Genomic DNA, 23,480 nt, shown 5'->3' with positions numbered 1-23,480 from the left:
CACCATTATTTCAAGTTTTTATAACGGTTTTTTCAATCATGTACTATAATGCTTATCTAAGATAATTTTTATCCGTTAAAGTTGTGACCTTTTACCCGTTTTTCTAGAACCTTCCTAACGTCTATGCTATTCATAGTTTAACACGTACATTTTATTTACCACGTGATAAGTTTTTACCGGCTACACTTTAGCTGTGCCCATATTTATCGGTTATGTCGAGTATCTTAGGGTACTTTTCTGGTTCTCCGCCACAGCAATCGGATAATAAAAGGACTTTATCTAATGTAAGTGCTAGTAGTTCGCCCTCCGACAAGGATGCTCCAAAACGTCCGAACTTAAACATCTCAGGCTCTCCTATCAAGACCGAAGAGCAGTCCATAGTCAAGCTAATAGAAACCCTGTTTAATAACTTTTCTAATTCGACTGTTTCCAGACTTGATGCCATCTCCGTTAAATTAGAATGTTTCGATTCTAGATTAGATATTATCTCGTCAAAACTCGATACGTACGATTCCCGAATGTCTAGTATTGAGGAGAGAGCGGGGTCACAACAGCTCGAACTCACAGATTTATCAGACCGTGTCATTTCCTTGGAAAACCTAAATATTGAGCTTGAGGCGAAACTAGACACACTCTCAGGGTCAAACTCATTAAACATAGAGTCAGGATGGGAGCCAGTAGGTTCTCCTGAGACCAAAATTGCCTTATTTGGTGATTCTAATTCGGGGGGAAAAATTAAATTCGGACAGGGAAAGGGAACTCTAGGGGCCGCCTTACCGGGATCTGATACCTTTGTAGCTACGGTCGAGAATTTACCAGAGCCAGAAACATATAATGGTATATCTGATCTTATTTTAGCAGTAGGCACTAACAACTTAAAGTTAGATTCTTGTGTCCCGGAAGATTTGGCTAAATCTACTTACTCCTACATAAAGAAAGTCAGGAAAGCACTTCCTTCATGTCATGTCTTTTGTCCCGGGGTTCTCCCATCTACCTCCACCACAATCAACACCAGAATCACAAAATATAACTTTTATTTGAACGATATGTGCCAAAATTTGCCGAATGCATCATACGTAGATATGAAAACATTCCAAAGCAACAACGGCAAGCTGCTACCGAAATTTTCAGTCGGAAACTCGGACTCTTTTCATCTAAACGAAGCCGGTTTGAAGGTTTATTTTAGCCGGTTAAAATTTGCCCTAAGGGCCAGACATGGCCTCCCAAATATCAAACGGGTCCAACGTAGGTCAAGTAATTCTCCGACAACCTCTTAAAACCGGTTGTAACTCTTATATCACCCAGTTAATATTTACTAATCGTTTAAATTGGTATTTTTTATTTATAGGCGTTTTCTCTGTAATTATCAAGTTATAGATTACGAAGTTCGAGGGACCCCTTCATTTTTAAAAACTTTGAACATCGGCTTTACTGTTTAGTAATTGTACAGCGTGTGCCTATTCTTCAGGTGGTGTTTCATTGATTCCGTGGTGTAGGAACTATTTAGGGCTTATTATCACTTTATCATTCGCTATCAAGCGTGCGTATCTCATTATATTATTGTGACCGCCAGCTTTATGTTATTGTATCCGTCAGCTCGATACCATTGACCTTTTTAATGCAATATTTGCTCCTTTCAGTCGCGTGTCTAGTTTAGGGAACTTTTTATTCATAATTTAATCCCCTCTCATTATTACACCTGTATATTACCGACTTCGAGAGAACCAGTTCTAAATTCTGGTTACTGTATGGATGTCTGATCCAATATTAATTTATTGCTGCAGATCCTTCTCCACGTGAGTCACATCTTTATACCACCTTTACCTTGTTAAATATGGTTATATGTACTATTACCAGGGTCCTTTGGGCTCGTCCTGATTTTTAGTACAGTAAAGTTATTCATTAAATAAAAGTTTAAAAAAATTATATACAGGCTATGCCAACTAAAAACCAAAAAAAAAATTCTGTTCGGTGTAAAGCTTTAACCTCTCCACACTATATTGAGGCTATTTTTATTTTGTTCTAGATTTTCTGATCTTCTACCTGTTACATTTTCGGGTACACTGTCACAACTTCTCCTTGCGACGCGTTCACTCATGTTTCCTAGGTACAGTGTGTTTTTCACCTTGCTACCTCGTCACCTCAATAATTGGTATTACTATTATTCCGATAATAACTGTTATAATAAGGGCGGGGCTAGTGTAGGTTGTAGTACAAACATGCCGTATCACTGTAGAGTCTATTTCTCTACGATCGTTTTCCGTGTTTCTATGTTGTGTGTGCATGTTTTTTGTGTTATTGTCATTGTATATTCTCACGTTTTCACAACACCATCACCTTCATTTCTGGGGTTTAATTTAGGGGGTGTTAAGAACTACACCAAGGAAGGATGGGGCATTTTTCAGATTAACAATGACTCCGCAAAATAACAGCAATAGTGGGTTGGCATGCCCAAAAATCGGTTCTTTCAACTGCAATGGTATGGGAAACCCGATTAAACGTAATCTTGTCTTAAACTGGTTAAAAAATAAACCTGAGAAAATTATTTGTCTTCAAGAAACACACTCAACACCTCAAGTTGAGAGAGAGTGGAAAAATTCTTGGGACGGGGAGATAATCTTTAACCATGGTACCTCAAACTCAACCGGTATCGCCCTACTTGTTAAACCTGATGCTTCGAATCTCACTATTATTAACCATCGTAGCATCAGCCAAGGTCGCGCGACCCTCGTAGAAATAGAGTACGACTCTCTCAAATTGTGTTTGGTGAATGTATACTGCCCAAATAATGACGATGTGTCATTTCTTGAAAACATATTTCTAGAAACTCTCAGTCGTTCACGAGATGATCAAATAATTTTTGTTGGAGACTGGAATACAGTTCTGAACAACATGTTGGATAAGCAGGGGGGGTCCGCCACCCATGCAAATAGTCGCTGCCAGAAATTCATTAATGATTGCATTACCGACTATGGGTTTAGTGATATTTTCCGTCTTAACAGAGGTGCTGAGGCACGGGTTTTTACTCATTTTAACAAAAAGTACAAAACTCAGTCTAGATTAGATTTTTTCTTGATCCAAGATAGCCTAGTCAATCTACCTGTATGTGATACAGAAATAAGTCATGGCTATAAATCTGATCACAGCTACATCTCGCTATCCCTCCAGGGCTCTACTATTGCACACGGAAAAGGATATTGGAAAATTAACAACTCTCATCTCCTGGATCAAAATTTTATTAAGGAAATAAAGAAAATCATTGACAATACTAAAGAGGATAGCTTCGATTCTTACGGGGGTCTTTGGGACGTTATAAAAATCAAAATAAAACAGTTCGCAATGACTTTTGGTAAAAAGAAAAAAAAAGAAATCACAGTAAAAAAAGAAAAGTTAAAAAAAGATATTGAAGATTGTAAAAAAGATTCGAACCTAACAAACTGTACGATACTACAGAAGAAATTATTTGAAGCAGAATTAGATTTAAATCATATTATAGATCAGGAGGTGAGAGGTGCAATTACTAGATCACGTGTGCAGTGGACAGAGGAGGGGGAGCGCTCGACTAAATACTTTTTTGGACTGGAAAAATCAAACGGCAAGAAAAAAAGTATTAGTAAACTGATAGACATCGAAGGCAATGACCTCACGGACCAGGAAAACATCTCCAGTCACGTGGTTAACTTTTATCAGGACCTGTATAACTCAACTAACCCATCTCCCACTGAGATAGATAATTATGTAACCAGTAGCGATTTAAAGCAGATCCCACAAGAAATTACGGAAACTCTGGAGGGGCCTATCACGTTGCAAGAAATGGATGCTATTGTAAATAAGTTAACCAACAATAAATCTCCAGGTTGGGACGGGCTTTCTGCTGAATTTTACAAAACTTTTTGGATGGATATCAGGCAGATCATGTATAACTCCTATTTAGAATCTATTAACAGGGGATGCTTGTCGCCCTCGCAGAGAATAGGTATTCTTACTCTTATTCCCAAGCCAAAAAGCCCAGTGGAACTTAATTACATAAAGAATTGGAGACCTATTACTCTGCTAAACATTGACTATAAAATCTTCACACATATAGCTAAAAATAGGATTATGAAGGCTATCCCTAGCATAATCAGCAAAACCCAGTCAGGCTTTCAAGCGGGCAGGAGTACAGCAGATAATCTTATTCTCATGTCAATGGTTCTGGAATCATTTAACAACGACACGGAACAAGAGGGCCTCCTTTTACAGATTGATTTTGAAAAGTGCTTTGATTCGGTAGAACATAACTTTGTCTTCAGTACTCTTGAAAAATTGGGTTTCAGCGAATACATTATTAAACTGATTAAAGTGGCTTTTCAAGCATGCTTTAGCTACGCCAATATTAATGGGTTTTTAAGCTCGCCTATTTATATTCTAAGAGGTCTTCACCAGGGTAGTCCACTGTCTCCTATTCTCTTTCTGATTGTGGCCCAAACTTTCTCGAATAAAATTCAGATTAATCCTAATATCAGGGGTCTTAACATATCAGGTGTGGAAATCTTACAGAGTCTCTTTGCAGACGACACTGATCTGTTTCTGAAAGCCTTAATTGAAAGTGTAGAGGCGGTTATGACAGAACTCAGAACTTTTGCTCAGTGCTCGGGGTGTAAAGCTAACATCGACAAAACTAGATGTATTCCTCTAGGTCGAGCTCGTCTTAATACAACTCTACTAGAATCCCTTCAAAGTTTATACGGCAATGATTTTATAACAAATAACTTCACCGCTTTGGGTATAGTTTATATGAACGATGGCTCACTGATGGATATTGTCAACAGTAATTATAATGATAAATTGATTAAGGTTCAGTCTTGGATAAACCGATGGAGCAAGAGGGATCTGACGCTGATGGGTAAATGCACAGTCATTAAAACCCTTCTCTTTTCCCAAATAACATATCTTGTTTCTCCTCTCCCTCGACCGGATGCTTCCTTTATCAAAATCTTTGACACGGCTATTTTCCATTTTCTTTGGGGTTGCAAACGCGATAAAGTAAAACGTGAGATTATTACCCGAAATAAGGAACATGGAGGCCTGGGACTTTTTTATTTATCTGATTTTATTATAGGTCTTAAAACCAGCCTCATATCCAAGCTACTAAATAATTCCTTTCACCACACTTGGAAAGATATTATGATTATGCAGCTGAAATTTCCTGACCATATCACCATCTCCGTAGAAAACGGTCTCGCTAAAACCAACTGCCATTTTACTCAAGACGTCCTTAATTGTTACACTGAGTGGAAGATAAGTTCGGTAAATGCAGCCTTGGGTTCTATTGATCACTGCGTGTGGTACAACCAAGCAATAACCGACATCGGGGCCAAACTTTGGAACAATCATCTGATTGATAAGGGAATATTTTACATCTCAGATTTTCTTTCTATAGACCAAAGTACAATCCTTAACTACGATATGTTCATTAACAAGTGGGAGTTGTCTCCAAATACTATTTCCAAAACTGAGTACTGTAACATTATCATGGGGATACGGAGATATAACTGCCCCACTATTAACTCAAGGAATATTGAGTTTGTTGACTCAAATATAAAACTTAAATTTTTACATTCTGTAACTGGACAGGTGAAGGGAAGTAAAATTCGGGATAAAATGTACGACTCTATCTGCCCAAACGAGCTGTCCCCATTACGTCAATGGGTTATTGACCTAAATAATCAACCAATAGATTGGGCGGTCGTTCTTAGCAACCTATTTTTCTTAGTATCTAAAAATTTTAAGTTGATTCAATTCCAGTACAAGCTTTTAATGAGGATCACGACGTGTAGATACATGAGACACAAAATGAAAATTGTTACAGATACTCCCATGTGTAGCCTGTGTAACACATACTTAGAAACAATCCCTCATATCTATCTCCATTGTATCCACACAAATAGCTTCATCACAATACTTGAAGACTTTATAAAAAGGAAAATCGATAGAAATTACAAAGACCCCAATAAAATTAATTTTATAGTTTGTAATCACACTTCACAAATTATAAATTATTTTAATATTGTTGCCAAATGGTACATTAGCAAAAGATTTCAGGCAGGGGACATGCCGATCTGGCAGGGATATATCAAACTTCTTAAACTTTCACTTACTGGTGACAAAATAGGCCACAAAAGTTCTATTGTGTCGATCTTGGCCGATTAGGGCAAATTGTCCACCCCATTTATATTGCTGTCTTTGTTATTTATTATCAATGGTTATTGTTACTATCCTACAGTACTACTAACTGTTTTTTTGTAGTACATGCCCTGCTTCCTTCCATTCCTAAACTACCTTACAAGCTCTTCCTCTTTTACACCCTTTTCAATCACTTCATTTCACTCATTCACTTCATATCTTATTACCACAGTATCTGCCAAAACCAACATGGCCCATGTGGAAGGGGGCCTTGACGTTGTTGACCACTTGGCCCTGCATCCCAAGCTGACGGTCGGCCTCCACTCTCAAAAAAACATACTTCAGTGAAGGCAGATGGTCAGCAAATAGCGATGCTAGGGCTTGGTGTGAACAAATCTTGACCTACTTTCACACCTTAGGGACGACTCTCGCAAATGCGAGAGTAATGACCCCGGGGAGGGCCCCATTGGTTTTAGTAGGTTGCATTTAAAAAAAAAAAAAAAAAAAAAAAAAAAAAAAAAAAAAAAAAAAAAAAAAAAAATGTTTGCGGCGCGGTGTGGTCGTAAAACTAAAAAGCACTACACTACTTACGGAACTAAACGGAAGTATAATATTATTTAGTACCCGAAATCCGAATTTGAATGCAAAGTAATAGTAATACTAATATGGAATACTACGCAAACCTTATTGCTTATTGGATTATTGACCAATATCAGTCAAATTTTTTTAATTAACTAATCTACAGCTCCGAACAGTGATAATGATAAATAATTTCATCCATAATAATTAGTTAAAATACTGATTATATTCAATTATAATTAGTTAAAATACTGATGATATTCAATTATAATTAGTTAAAATACTCATAATAATAATTATTAATAACGAAACATCTGTGTATAGTAATACACACACTCCCCAATGGTACAACTACACCAGAATCCACATCTATTATTAGTAACATTCTGCATGCAACTTAACATACTCCTCAACACCATGTTTACATGATACCAAATTTGCTCATATAAAATAAATCTAATAATCAAAATAAATTCACTTGTCAATTAGTGAAATTACATCATCAAAAAATGAAATAAATTCAAGCTAAATAAAAAGAGTTGGGTTATTGATAACGCAAATAACTTATATGCATGCAGGTTTAAATCGATGATCAATCACTTTTTGCAATAATTAATGATTTTGCGGCTAAATATCATGCATCATGGCATATATTATAATAGTTATACATCATTAAAAGATATGACAGCGAATATCATCCTTTTTGAGTCCAATCAACAGTTTGATAGTAAGTATAGTTTCAGATATAGTTTGAGCTGTTGATGAGGTAGCATCTGCCTTACGGCTTACTCAACACATCGTAATTAACTTTAAGCTCAAGGTTGTCTCCCTACCGCTCACACGATTTTTGAGTTCTTGGTGTTTACACTGATTCCTGTTTAATTCCTGAGTCTTCCTATTAGCGCCTTTCTGGACAGTATGGGAATATTGTGTGTTAAGCTCACAAATTTCAAGAGATCAGAGTTGAGGGATCAGTTTCTATCGTATGATCAATACATTTTATTGCAGCTTTTTAATTTTCAATCTTACCTGTAATATACGACTATAGCTGCCCCAATTGCCAATAAAATCGCTACAACGATACCAATGTACAGACCAGTGAGGCTTTTTCCTTTTTTTCTTTCTGCACAAGATTTTGGGTAAGAATCATAATTTCGGCTGTGAAAAGTTCGGTCAGTTTTTTTAACTGTTGGCCGAAAAATGGATTTTATGAATCAATTTGAGAACAGTGAAAAAATTTGAATTTTTCCGTTCACTTTTTTGACCAGTATTAAAAATAAGAAATTAAAAATTGGCCAAGGAATTAAAACTTTAAGTCCCAAAATTTGGATTCCCAAGTGGTGCAAAAATCACACAACAAATAAATTTCTGACACCACTTTAGGGTTCGAATTAGGGTTATCAGCTTGCTTATCTCGCCTAGTTTACTGTTTAACGGCGAGATTACTGTGTGTGCTGATAGCTTTTAAGCCATGGCTACAGCTGTTAACGACAAGGAGTTGGAGGGTCTGCTCGGGAAATTCTCTGCTTGTATACCTAAAGCGATGGAACAAGTCGGGTGCACTGCTCCAGCTGACGTGTCGTCAGCAGTGTCAGTGTGTAAACGTGCTTTTTTTTTTTTTTTTTTTTTTTTTTTTTTTTTTAAATGAGGAACCTGCCAAACCCCAGGACACCAGGAGGATACCACCGGCAAAGCGGCTAATAGTACCCTCCGGTCTGTGTTGTACCGAAGAAGCTGAGTTAATCGATCAAGACTCGGCTTACCAGCCAAGAGGCAAAATCTGAGCGGCACCAAGGGTTCAGAGAGTGTCATTTCAGCTTCTCTGGTGCTGGATGCCCTGGGGTTTCACATGCGCCGTAGCAAAATAAATATAAAAACACACGCACACAATTTTTTATTCTTTTAGATAATACGTCGAATAAAGTCAGTGGATATAGAGTAATAAAATGCACATAAGATGGAGAGAAAAAGGAGAGATACTACTGGTTTTAAATATGACTCTATATCAATACTAGTAGTGGAGATAACTCCACTGGCTACAACTTGTGAAATAAAGGGTAAAGGTAAGGCACGGCTGTAATTTCGAGAGAATAAATAAACAAGAGTGTATAGTGGATCCAGAACTTTGGGTATAAAATGGTCATCAAGGTATAACGTCTTTAAGGCACCGTATAATATCCGGTTTTTCACCTAATAAGAAAAGCTTAAGATGTTTAAGATAACGCTCCCAGAATTATAGGGGTTCCTTGTTCTGGAAACTCCTTCCAATAAACCAACAGCAAACCGAATTTATGAAGTTAACACTTTTATCTCTGTGATTTAAGCAAATCAAATAGTGGCGATATGGGTCGTCATAATTTGCGTCAATATTCGATCTAATAAACAGATTTACTCCCTGTAGGAAAGAGCTTGTGGCTGGACAGTCAATAAATATGTGAGAGATAGTTTCGAGGTTGTGATTACATAACGAGCAATTTGGACTATCTTTTTCAATCTTCATTTTATATCTCATGTACCGACAAGTACTAATCCGGTGAAGGAGCTTATATTGGTACTGAATAAGTTTGAAGTTATTTGAGAAAGAAGTAAAAATATCCGTAAAAATACTAATCCAATCAATATCCGTTAAGGAGAGGTTAGCACTCCAGTTCCTCATTGGAGGAAGGGTGCTGGGATCTAAACGCTTAGACATGGTATCTCTAATGTTTCTACCTTTGATAGTGAGAGGAGTATCTCTAGAGTTGGGGGTATTCCTACCTCCCCAAAAGCGAAGTGAAAGTTGGGTATCGATAAATGTAATGTTACTTGTAAACGTATCGGTATTATTAAATCGACGTATTCCCAATTTTATACTCGCATATTGAGTCGAAGAGATTATACTACTTGTTTGGCCCCACTTTCTCAGAAATTGCTGAAAACTTAAGAGGTTACCTTCCTCTGAAACGAAATCAGAAAGATAGATGATATTTCTATCAATAAGAATATCGTTCCAGAGCTTGGAGCCAATGTCCGTTATTACGTCGCTTCCCCACACACAGTGGTTGACTGTACTCTTACTTGACTGTGAAGAAATAGACTTCCAAAGCTTATAATGGCGAAGAAGGTTAAAGGTAAAACCAGTATTCTTTAATGTGAGACAGTTTTCTATACACACAGTTGGTATATTTGGGTGTAAAAGCTGATTGATGATAATATTTTTCCAGGCATGTTGGAAATTAGGATCGATAACTTTTCCTATAAGTGACACTTTTAAACCTATAATAAAATCGTTAGTATAGAAGAGACCTAGACCCCCACATTCACGAGGAGAAGTAACAATATCACGTTTCAACTTATCCCTCTTACAACCCCACAAGAAGTGAAATATCATAGTGTCTATTTTACTGATGGTGTTAGTATCAGGAGTTTCTAGTGGTATGATAAGGTAAGTGAACTGGGAAAGAATAAGAGATTTAACAATTGTACACTTTCCTATCAGAGTTAAGTCTCTCTTACTCCAAGTGTTGATAGCGGTGCTGGCGTTACTAAGTTTACTGTGGTAGTTCATTTTGCAGAGATCAGCTCCACTAGACGTGTTGTCGAACTTGACTCCTAATGCTGTAAACTCGTTAGCTACCATGTCTTCCCCGTATGTACTGGTAAGGTAATTTCGAAGACTAGTGTTGTCTCTGGTAGCTCCTAAAGGTATGCACTTAGTTTTACTGATGTTGGGCTTACAGCCTGAGTGCTGACCGAACAGGTTGAGCTCTAGGATAACTGCATCTACGCAAGCCTGGGAGGGATCCAGGTACAGATCCGTGTCATCAGCAAACAGACTCATGAGTATGTCGATACCATTAATGCTGAGGCCTTTAATATAAGGGTTATACTGTAGCTTATTACTAAGTACCTGGGACACTAGGAGGAAAAGAATTGGGGAAAGGGGGCTCCCCTGATGGACGCCACGAAGTATGTGAACAGGGCTGCTAAGGTGTCCGTTAACGTTAGCGTAACTCATACCAGCGTGAAATGCCACTCTCACCAAGTTGATTAAATAATTTCCAAACCCCATACCTTCCAAGACACTGAAAAGAAACTTATGTTCGACCGAGTCGAAAGCCCGTTGGAGGTCGACCTGCATAATCATACCAGTATCCTCTTGGTTCTCATGGTAATGTTCTAAGGTTAGATACATTAAGATCAGATTATCGCTGGTACTCTTCCCTTTTTGAAACCCGGATTGGGCTGTACTAATAAGTGTTGGAAGTGAACTTAAGATCCTATTTTTTATAATATGAGTGAATATCTTATAGTCTACATTCAAAAGGGTGATTGGTCGCCAGTTCTTTATATAGTTTAACTCAATGGGGGTTTTAGGTTTCGGGATAAGTGTTATAATTCCTAGACGTTGTGAAGGTGACATAACCCCATTATCAACCGACTCTAAAAAGGAGTTAAATAGGATATTCTTAATGTCCTCCCAGAATACTTTGTAGAATTCAGCAGTGAGGCCGTCCCACCCTGGAGATTTATTTTTCTTAAATTTACTGATAATACTATCCATCTCCAGGAGGGAAATTGGCCTATCTAACCTATCCGCGTTCTCCTGATCAATAGTATCTAGGTTACTGGAATTAATATAATCGGTTATTTCATGCTCGTTTGGATTCGTAGAGCTAAAGATGTCCTGATAAAAGTTAACTACGTGCTCAGAAATATCCTGCTGTGTGCGTAGTACACTCTGATCGCTGTTAATAAGTTTGGTAATAGACTTTTTTTTTGCTCTACTTTTCTCCAGCCCGAAGAAATATTTGGTGGACCTTTCACCCTCCTCTGTCCACTGAATCCTAGACCTGGTCATGGCCCCGTTAACCTCAGCTTTAATGATACCATCAAGCTGGGATTCCAAGTCATACAATTTTTTGCGCAGATCATCTTTCTGCATAAAATCAGTTATCTTTTTAACCTCTTCAATATCAGAGGATATTTTTTTCTTTTTTGCAACTTTTTCTTTCTTTTCTTTTTTTCCGAATCTGATCGCAAAATCTTTAATTTTCATTTTAATCACGTCCCAGAGTCCCGAGTACGAATCAAAATTACTGTCAGCAGTTTCATTGATAATCTCCCGTACATTACTCAAAAACGACTCATTATTTAGATGGCTATTATTAAGTTTCCAATATCCTATTCCACGTTTAATGGGGGAACCCTGTAGAGATAATGAAATGTAGCTGTGATCAGATCGAAAACCATGACTAATATCTGCGTTACAGACCGGATAATTAACCAGACTATCATCTATAAGGAAGAAATCTAGGCGTGTTTGGGTTTTGTGCTGTTTATTTACGTGAGTATAAACACGCTCATTACCCCTACTAAGACGGAAGATATCACTGATGCCATGATCAGCGGTCACCTGGTTCAAATATTGCTGACGCTTAGTATTACTGTGGGAACTATTACCACCATATTTATCAAGATTATTATTTAAGATAGTATTCCAGTCCCCAGCCAAGATACGATAATCATCCCTTGTACGTCCTAGAGTTTCCAGGAACAAGTTCTCTACAACATAAGTATCATTGCTATTAGGACAATAGACGTTTACCAAGCAATACTTGATGGAATCCTTCTCAATTTCTAACAGTGATACACGTCCCTGTGTGATGATCCTGTGACTGCAAATTTTAATATTAGAATTGGGTTTGACCAGGAATGTAACCCCAGTGGACTTAGAGGTACCATGATTGAAATAAATATCTCCCCCCCCCAGATTGTCCTCCAGAAGTCTTCCGTTTCAACTACAGAGTGAGATTCTTGTACCATAATAATATCTTCTGGTTTAGCTAGTAGCCAACCAAGAACCGATCTACGTTTCTCGGGGTTTCCGAGGCCATTGCAATTGAAAGAACCTACCCTAAGACTGGCTCTAGGATGAAGGACACTTTGGTATTATTGTTTTCTGAATCGTTCCACTTTGTGCGGTTTCAGGCGGAAAAAATGAAACAGCTGAAGGCTGAGCTGAGCTCCATCAAGAGCCAGCTAATAGTTATCGAGAATCAGACGTGGCGGTAATCAGCTAATTAGTATTACAGGAGCAGGTTGTCCACAACATGAAGGACAAGCAGCTCGACGCAGTATGAGTAAAGACTGTGGTCAAGTCTTCAGTGGAGAGCAACTTGAATGAACAGTTCAAGTCATACAGTGAAGCTGCTGCGGAGAACGTTATGGTCTGCCAGACTCGCTCAGCCTGTCATTCCGCCGAATCTATATTCTATGTTTATGAACATAATAGCCTGCAGGGTCCCCAGGTAACATCCAGGTCCCAGGAGGAGGGTCGGAGCAGGAACGTTGTATTATTTGGACTGCCAGAACAGAAGGACGAGAATGTTGAAGAGCGGGTACAGGAGATATTCCAGGAGATAGGACTAAAAGTAAAACCTACTCTGCAGGCTACCATGATAGTATAGGAAAGATTCGTAAAGAGAAATCGAAGCGCCCAGTCAAGGTTTCGTTATCAAGTCACAGCGCTGTCCATCAAATATTATAAATTATTCACTATTATTTTATATGTTTTAATTGGTCATTAGAACCGCCGTCCGCCTGGCACCGTCCAGCTTTTAATGACAATCAATGAAGTACCATATTTAGTAGTACCATATTTAGTTGTACCATATTTAGTAGTACAATATTTAGTAGTACCATATGTTTGGTTATAAATTATAAAAGCATGATATTGAAACTTTTGAAGAAATTACTCGAATTCCAACACCAGCTCACAAACACAAGAACAGGTGATTACTATTCTTACCAATGACCGTATTGGAATCAGCATCAAACTCCATCCTACCGAGATACTTGAATTTGATCCGGGATCTCCATTCAGCCCCAGAACAATCATAAAACGGAATCTTTGTTTCTACAGCCAAAGGCACGCCCCGGTAGTCAGTCAAAGGCAAGTTTACAAGAGCGTCCCTTTCTTTTTCTGTCCACACTTTATTTGTTAGTTTAACTGTGTAGAAGATGGTTAGTGCTTTTGTCTCATCGTTCCAGCGACAACCAGTTTTCCCTCTTACATCCACTAACGTGCATTCTGAAGAGATGTTAATGCAGTATCCGAACATAAAATACCTATGAAATTGAATACAACATCACAGATTTATTATTATGAATTAATATCGCTATAATTGTGTAAACGTTATTTGAATTTCACATACGTAGATAGAAAATATTTTTATCATAAACAGAATCCAGATCTAAAATTGACCATGGAAAAAGAAATAATCATTACATGAAAGCTAAGACAATCACCACTTTGTTGTCAGCATAATTATGTAAACAATGTAAATACCGTTAGTTTGGAGACATGGTACCACTATGTGAGTACCACATTTATCTGATCTTGTAACTAAATTTTTCCATATTTGCGTTGAAGAGTAGTAGTAGTCTTCATTAGTGTCTTCATATTCGCAAACCTATTTTAATTTATATAGAATTAAAGCGTTTTAATGAAGGTGATATAGGTTTAAAACATTTTAGAAATGTAATTAGAATATGAAAGCTTGTGTGGAGTGGAAACTGACCGTGAAATCAGCTTTTTGAAGATCCCAAACTTGCTCATACGTTCCATGGACGAAGGGATACACAAATTTGCACGATGCAAGTTGAGGTGGTTCGTAGGCGCCAGTGCGCTTTGAGCAAAATGATTCCTCCTTGACGTAATCGGTGCCTGAAAAGTAAGGTATTTAGAGATAATGAAGAACAATGACCAATCACAACTGCACCCTGCCCTCCAACATTCAAAATTTGTGTCTCAGACAACAAAATTTTGGCCTCTCATATATGAGGTTATTTATAGGTAAGGTTAACATTACAAGTTAGATACTGGATTATGGCCGCAGTTTCTATAGGTCTTTCTTACCATCTATTATGTATTTCCCGTGGACATCATCATCAGGACAAATTACTTTAGCTGTTCTGTCCCCTTTATCATCTGTGTACTCAATTGACATTCCCGGTAGTACCGGCGGTACTGAGGAAGATAGTTTATATGCCATCAGTTATGAAAAAAGTAGCCTCGATCGCGATAATATAAGATGTAATTATTTTTAACTCTGTCAGTATCATCTTCTCCTGCTGTTATTAATATTGAATGATTTAGAGTGAAATTGAATTTTAATGTTAATCGGAAATATCATTATAATAATATTTTCGATTAAAATTCAATTTCACTCTTAATCATTCAATAACACTATAATAGTGTTAAGTTAATGATTACCTTATCGGTCATGATTATCGCGGACATTGCTTTCACGTTGAAGACTTTAACATGAATAATTATGTCAGTGAAAATAATGTCTGTGGCATTAAGGTCCGTGAATAATAAAGTCCGGAAATTATATCCATTAATCTTAGTGTGTGTGTCCCTACATATGCGTAGATAATGATATGTGTGTAGCCGTTTACTATATTAGCTTATTAGTATACGAGGACAAATATAATCACACCTCAGTCACATTCTAGAATTCAGAAAAAGAGTAAAACACTTCTTAATAAATCACCAAACATTTTCACAATTTTTTGGAAATGTTTGGGCGGTCATGATCGTAAATAATTATGTCCGTGAAAAATATGGTCCGTGAAAAAGTTGTCCGTGATAATTACGACCGATAAGGTACAATGTACATTCTTACATGTGTCGAAGGACGATATCGGAGCTTTGGTGCAATCGTAGTATGATTTCACTAGTAACGATTTACTTACGTTAAATGAGTAATCTTCAAATCCGACCTAACCGAATAAAGGTATCTATCAGAACAAATGTATTTGTACATGATTCAATTTTAAAGCACGGCTATATCAATTCGACTAACAATCTTGATTTGTTACTAGGGCATCTGAGAATAACAAAAATGCAAAGTTATTAGTGGAATAATATTGACCAATGAGTACTAAAAAATACAATAAAGTTACATCAAGAACTTACCTGGCAAGTGAGATTGGCCCCATCTAATACAACATATTCTGCGTTCACTGTGAAATCTTCGCGGTAATTCTCCCCGTCCCCGTCATACACTTTAGTGTGGAAATGATAGAATTTGCCCTCTGAATTGTTTAACAATTCGATCTCCTGTTTGGAATCAGGAGGCCCATAAGCCAAGCATACAAGATCAAAATCCTCGCCCACAACGATGGTGTCATCAGAGACAACCAAGAAAGACTTGATGTGCATCACTTTTACTTCAAATTCCTCTGATGATACCTTTCCTCCCTGAAAATTTTGCTCAACATTGCTGTGATAGTCGACGTTACATTTTACATCGTATTTATTGTGTTCAATCTGTATTGGGCCAAGAGTTAGAGCACTCATAAGTCTGTCGCCATACGTTTTCGAACTCTTGATCGTAAATCTGGGTATCATTTGGTTATCTATTGCATTTTAATGAAGGAAAAATTGCAATAAAAAATAGGTTCAAACATAATACATACATGTATGTGTATATTGTATGTACTCTGTACATATAAGATTTGGGATTATATCATATGGTGTCAACTGTGACTGTTATTTCTTATTTATAGTAACAATTGTTAGCTATAGACTCGGTAATTAAGATTAAGATTTATTTCTGGTAGTATTAATATCGGTTTATCATATAATTTCATCGTGACATTTTCAATTCCATCACTAGATATTAGCAGTAACAAAACCGTTTAAATCACTGGACTCACTCGATATCATCGCTGTCCACAATTTTAACCCACTTAGATGATTTTTCTGTACGTAGCATCCATTCAAAATCAGGGTTAGGATACACCCAATATGGTAAATGATGAGGTAGCTGCACATCAGCTATACACTTAAGCTCCAGATACACCTTTTCAGCAACCCATCCATCGGATCTCTTTTTTCCGACCCCTTTATCGGTGATATCGACTGACATGACAGTCACAAGATTTGGGTTGGATGTGAGAATGGTTGCATCACCATCCCACTGAACAGCACAATTAATAAAAGAGCTAGCTGTGAGCTGACTGAGGTCCAAATTCCCAACTGTGGTAACTCTTTGTTGATCATCAACGGATTCTGTTACCACCACTGTTACATCACGTGACATGTCCGTAACTGCATCTGTAATTGAAAATGTTATGGCAGCAACTTTGTCACCTACTGCGGAGCACATGAACATTGCAGGGAATCCAGAGGACATGGAGAATGCTTCTGTAGTATCTGATATTAATCGCACTGCCAGTGTTATTTCTCCAGAACTAATGACAACTCCATCATCCGGCCAGGTAATGGAACAAGAGTACTCTCCGTTGGCTCCTGCATCTACCTGGATGTTAAGGACTTTGTTTACAGTTTGATTGATGACGTGACTGGTTACATAGTGAGTACTCACGTTACTATTATCGAGGGAAACATTTTGTGCATATTTCTACCTAATAAAGTAAAACCCCGATTTACCACGCAATGCCCCGATTTACCGCAAACCTCGATTTACCACGGCTATTTCCTTTCTCCCAAACTCCGCGGTAAATCGGGGTATTACTGTAATACTTGTTGTAATTAAATGATAATAATAATTTGTATCTTACCTTGGTTATCTTAAAAATAGTTTCGATGACTGTATTTCCATCAGCAAGAGTTGGTTTGGTCACTTTGGTGTCAATTGTGTACCAGGTTTGATCCACCATACTCTGTGAAAGTTGGACCAGTAAACAATGTGTACTGGTTTCCGTGAGTAATGCCCTTTTTTCAGCATCAGACATGATTTTAGTTAGTGGTATGCCCCGGTATATTTGGAAGATAGTTTGATAATGAACATTTAAAAAAATTTTATATCCATTGTATTTGTATACACGATTTTGACCATGATTTATTTCGGAATTTCTTTGTTTCAGGGATAATAATATAGGTAATCTTTACTTGCAGTTTGAGATCTACGATTATCCTGTATGAAATTGAACTAAAAACTTCGAAATCGATAAAAATTTGGTTGTGATTTGGGAGTAAATGAAAGTTAAGGGTGAAGAAGTTTTTCCACTCTTACTTGTTTATTAAATTCCCACGATACAGTGTACGTAGTCGGCACATCACCGTTTGGGAACTGACACACAAACTCGTGGGACTCATCCTCATAAGTATGTTCTTTATCTGCAGGAACCTTTGTAGTTTTAGCAGGAAACACTTGAAGAAGAATACTGTTGGAATTGAAATTTGTCTCGTCCGATATCATCCCTTGACACTTAAATTGATTATACACCGGGTCATTGTTATCGTTGTTCGTTATCAGTGATATTGTCATCTTTTCGATGAGTTCATCATTTGATTCCACTTTCTTTTTGGATACCTCTTCGTAGACTGTTAACTTTTCGTCGTTTTGAAACCTTACAAACCGTTACAATTATTTCAATGAGATTTGATTTAAATCTTATGATTATAGACATCTAATTCATTGTGGCTATTACTCAAAGAAACTTAGTCTTAGGGAGAATTTCATGAAGCCGATAACAGAGTACATTCATATAGTATTGTAACTGACCAATTAATCGATTTCGCTCCACCGGCAATATCACACTCCAACGTTAGCTTGAAACCGGAGACAAGCTGTGTTACTGGAGACGAATTGAGTAACAGTTGTAATGTAGCCTCTGAAGAATAGCTGCATTATTTGATGATATTCATTAAATGAGAATGATATAATTATAAACTTACTGCGAGCAGCAAGGTGTATTGTTTTTTAATGTTTTTTAATATTGCAACTACATATTCAAATTTAATACTATTCATCTACAATCGAATTATACATCGACGAAACGTTTTATACGATTGCAAAGTTAGAAATGTATGCTGCTAACCGTACCCACCACTTCCCGCGATTACCCGTTGCAAATGATAGAGATGCTATAATTGATTAAAAATAAATGTTACATAAAATGTAAAGATAAATAACATATTTAACATAATACTAGAAAATAGAAACCTTGGTCTGAGTCATCACATGTTGCTTCCCGAACAAGAAAGAAGCCTAACCAAGGCAATATTGTAGATAATAACCGTATCATCTGCACAGCTATCTGCAGTAGCACTTTACTTTGGACTGTACTTCTAAAAGAAGAAAAAATGTAACCCCTTTTGGGATAAATAAATTGATTACTGAAACAAATTTAAACAGCAAATTGATGGTATACGAAGGTGATTGAAAGATATAATATGGTCTATCAAATCCCTTGGGCCTAACATCAACAGTACGCAAAAAAAAGCAAAACATCAGGATCCATGCTCGCTTAGTCGATCCTGCTAAATGTTCAAATAGTAGAGTAAATTTCAATTTTCAAGAATGAGTTTAGTACTGAGCCAGACGGAAGGAAGCTCGGAACACCAACAAAGACTAGCATGAAACAAATTCTGTACATGTGATCAATGGCAATAAGATCACACGCGACGGTTGCCATGGAATAATTGTTTTTGTGTGCGATCAATACAGTTGTAAGAAAGGTGGTACACGGTCCATGAAATTCCGCCGAACAAAGTGAGTTGAAACCTGATGCCTTGCCATCTGGAGACACCAATTTGAATTAGCCATCTGGAGACCCTAGCAAACTCCGATATTCTGGATCAGGAGTAAAGTCGGAGTTAGAAACTAAAGTCGGAGTTAGAAACTAAAGTCGGAGTTAGAAACTGATCCGAGTCATCAATACACCCGTTATAGTGCTAAGGATGACAAAATCACAAAAACATGCATTACATGTTGCTTTCATAAATTGTTGTATGTATTTTTTCTCAAAAATCGAATTGGAGAAACCAAAATTTATCTTGTAGCGCGATGCACTACTGGGTCGCGCGCGCATCAAATAATGCTTCTCGCAGATCGGCGAGATGCGAAGGATTGACATCGTGAATCAAAATTTATCCTAATTTGTTTAGACTGGTCTACGTCTAGTGTTTCTTAATCTAAAGTTATAAAAATAAAAAGTCATTATTAATAATATTGTCTGTGTGTATTCCTGGTAATATACCATTGCATATTGCCTCGATTAAACTTCTTATCAGGAAAAATATAGCTGGACTAAATAGAACATCTTACATTATTATGGGAGGCACGTATCTATTGCAAATTCAGACCGATATATTATTATATAGCATACTATGTCTAGTGTCCAGTGACCTCCGCTATCTGCACTTCCGGGAGCAGCCTTCTTCAGCACTGTCAGTCCTGCATTCGTGCTTATACCACCCTGGTCTGTTGCCATGTTAAACAGGAAACCGACCCAGAAATCACCCGAGGGGATCCCAGGCTATTAAATGATGTTCATAAACATATATGATATAGAGATTCGGCGGAATGACAGGCTGTCATTGACAGGCGGTCATTGACAGGCTGCTGGCTGAGCGCCGCCCAGTAACCCAGTACTCCGAATCAAATCTAGTAGTATAACTACTTAGTACTTACTTTACTTTGTAAAATCCGGATTGGAGTATTATTTATGAGTGTATTTACACAGAATACATTACTGTACTTTGTTACTTTGTTGGGCTTCATAGAATCCTCTATCGGGCCATCGAAGAAGTCGATCCCCGGACAGTATAGAAATTGTTTTATCACCATACCACTCCAATCCAGCAAGGAGTTTCCATTCCGACGGCTGTATCCTGGAGCTGGAGGCTCCTCCGGAAATGACTTGACAAAGTTCGTTAAAGCTGCTTTGAATTGCATAGTATCCTCGATGGTGTGCATATGTATTGGGATTACGTACGTACGTTTCGGTACGTTTTGGTGAGTTTGGCAGGGCGTAGACCAACTTTGAAACTGTCTAGCAATGTGGCACTCCGGAGCTCCGATTACATTACATTCCATAATCGAGGTCCAGTGACTGCAAATGAGTTGTCATATCATGTATATTGTAAAGCTTGATTACGTTGACTGCTGGACTTAGCTATACTGGGCACAACTGCTTTTTGACCATGTCTGAGAGTCACCGAGAGCTGGATACCAATATCATTAGGGCACTTGCAATGCAGAACTTTCCACAAGTTGATGATTAAATACCGTTCTCTTCTTCTTTGCAATGACATCAGATCAACTATATGCGTGATGCAGCAGATGCTAAAAACACTGCTGCACATGCCATCGCTTTCTCAGTGCAGTTATACACGCTTTTATTCAGTGCAGTTATACACGCTTTTATCAGTGCAGTTATACACGCTTTTATCAGTGCAGTTATACACGCTTTTATTTCGTTGCTAATTTGTGCCTCTGTTATCAGCAGCGCTTATCATCTCAACAACTATCTCATACTCGCAGCTACAGCTTGTTTTACGGATACTATACACTGTGTATAACTGATCAACGATATGCCGACAGTAGCAGAACGTTTCAAATTTGACTTAGTAGAGACCGATGGACAAAAGTTCCTACTTGATACCGTGAAACAGTGTAAAGTCGATTGTGTTCAAGAACTAAATCATGAGAGCGGGAACAAAATTGGTAACAAGGGGGATTTAGCGGCAAAGTTTTTGCAAGCCATGCAGCTCATTGAGAGACAGCATAACATGATCATAAATCAGAGGGTACACGTTAGTCAGTATCAGTCTAGTATGATACAGCTGCAGGACCAAGTTATAAAACTACAGGAGCAACTATTATCTGCAAAAGAAGGACTTTCTAAGGCGATAGAGTTTAACGAACATCTCAAGACTGAGTTTTTTGAGGGTGTTCAGAAAGAAGTCAGTTCAGTTAAACAAAGTTTTAGCGATGTGGTGAAATCCGGTAGTATCGAGAACTCAGCTGCGATTTCTACAGAATCCATTAAATCAGTTGCCAAGCAAATTGCTTTGGAGGAGGAGTTGGGTAGGAACATCATGGCCTTTGGGCTATGCGAGGAGGTCAATGAGGAGATCAATACAAAAGTCGCTGCAGTATTGGAATCATTGGGAGAGAAACCCCGAGTTGAGGCTTGTAGAATCGGCAAGAAATCACCGTCAGCTGCAAGACCGGTTAAAGTTTCCTTTTCCAGTTCTTCGATTGTGCAACAAATACTGAAGAAGTCGAGTAAACTGTGTGGAACAGAGAGATTTAAGAGGGTGTTCCTAGCTCCAGATCGTACAGCAGAAGAGAGAGCTCAGCGTAAAGAACTTGTCCTAGAGCTAAAAAGAAGAGCTGGTATTGAGAAGGACAAAAAACTCTTCATTCGTGAAGGGAAGATTTGTAGCCTTGAGAGGCAAAAATGAGTTTCTAAATATTTTTCGTGTTGTGAGCAAATCAAAAAGTTTAGCTCTATGAGTATTTGTCTTCTGTGTGCTTAGTTTTTGTCGAAGGATCTAACCATTTTATTTCACTTATACAAAACTGTATAGTTTTCAAGGGATTAATCTGGTTTTAGGCGAATCTTGTTCAGAGATCGCTGTTTCATTACTCTTAGTCAGCTGGTGCAGCCTTTATACATACTTTTATATGTATATTTACAATTTTAAATTGCTGTTCAATATCTATTTTTAGTAAACATTAACTGGGGTAGTAAAACCCAGTTCCCAATCAAAATCTCCTTAACGGATGATACTCGTAAAATATTTGTTTCAAATATTAGGACCGTCGACGAGTCCAACTCAGCGCGCGTCCTGGTAGGTTATAAACCTACAACTATCTCCGTGTCAGCCAATACAGGAGCGATTCTGCGATTGGGCGTCGGGCGACTCAGAAAATACACAGGAAACCTTACTGGCTGGGGTAAATCTCCGGAAGTACGTGGTCGTTTGTTCATTGTGCTAGTAAAACTGAATAACACAGACGATCAGTAGATTACAATTAAAGTGTACGGAAATGGGAAAGAAAAATGTAATTGTAAACCAAACGCAAAACAAGTCCAGAAGCACTCCCAATTGAAAAATGATACATTTGTACATTGTATATTGCAGTAGTTCTAGTTTTATTGTTCATGTTTTTTAATTATATAGGTAATAATATCCAACGGCCAGGTACTGGTAGCTCAGTTGGTTAGAGGGAAGTTCTTAGAACGCCAGCAATCGTGAGGTTGCAAGTTCAATACCCGCTGTCTACCTAGTCGTGGGGTGAGCGTCGTCGACGTTCTGCTAAGGATCCCATAGGATTTATGCAGCCTCCCGGTCCACCCAGCCGAATGCTCGAGAAATCGTGTGTGAGGGTTAAATGGGGAGCTGTGCAATATAGTACAGCAAAAAAGCAAAAACTCAATGGATGGTTATTGGTTACCGTAATGGGTGCCACATGCCTAGCATGAAATATTTACCTACTTACTTGCACTTGTGTAGGTCTGTAGAAGCATTAGAATCGGGCGTTGCCTGCCACAGGCTATCCTGAATTTAGAAGCTTGCTTTCATCAATATCCAACGTAAAAATAAAGCTTACTGAGCGGCGCTCAGCCTGTCGGATGATATGTTGTAGGTTTATAACCTACAAACTCAAAGAAGCGCACCGAGTTGGACTCGTCGACGGTTGTGAAACAAATATTTTCAGGTACCACCCGTTAAATTAAATAATGTAATAAATCAGTCTACACTCAATACACTGACTCAACTGTCACGTAAATTTTTCAACACGTTTTCTAGCCGACCCTAAACGACTATTCGAAACCCTTGTCTTACGTAGTATGACCCTCCGTGCACGAGTACGCGGCTTCCCCTGTATCGTAGAAACTCTACACTGGGGGCGGGGGGGGGGGGGGGTGTTAACGGGTGATACTCGTAAAATATCTGTTCCAACTCGGCGCGCGTCCTGGTA

At 38.0% G+C, this 23,480-nt stretch overlaps 1 protein-coding gene across 1 annotated transcript; it reads right to left on the bottom strand.

The window, feature by feature from the left end:
* Positions 1-7,045: 7,045 nt before the first annotated feature.
* LOC134823674 (uncharacterized) lies at positions 7,046-20,441 on the bottom strand. Its single transcript, XM_063835208.1, has 14 exons — positions 20,245-20,441; positions 18,708-18,832; positions 18,267-18,375; positions 17,775-18,111; positions 17,320-17,421; positions 16,453-17,057; positions 15,710-16,133; positions 15,417-15,513; positions 14,645-14,755; positions 14,307-14,452; positions 14,075-14,198; positions 13,535-13,816; positions 7,774-7,867; positions 7,046-7,653 (listed from the first exon to the last, which is right to left on the bottom strand). Exons 1-14 carry the CDS (start codon positions 20,439-20,441, stop codon positions 7,623-7,625), a joined length of 2,784 nt encoding a protein of 927 aa, XP_063691278.1. The 3' UTR covers positions 7,046-7,622.
* Positions 20,442-23,480: the final 3,039 nt, after the last annotated feature.

The sequence above is a fragment of the Bolinopsis microptera genome, chromosome 11, assembly GCF_026151205.1.
Source record: "Bolinopsis microptera isolate Bmic1 chromosome 11, MBARI_Bmic_1.0, whole genome shotgun sequence".
Taxonomy (NCBI): Eukaryota; Metazoa; Ctenophora; class Tentaculata; order Lobata; family Bolinopsidae; genus Bolinopsis; species Bolinopsis microptera.
The sequence above is the reverse complement of the archived record's forward strand: the minus strand, read 5'-3'. Positions and strand labels throughout refer to the sequence as shown.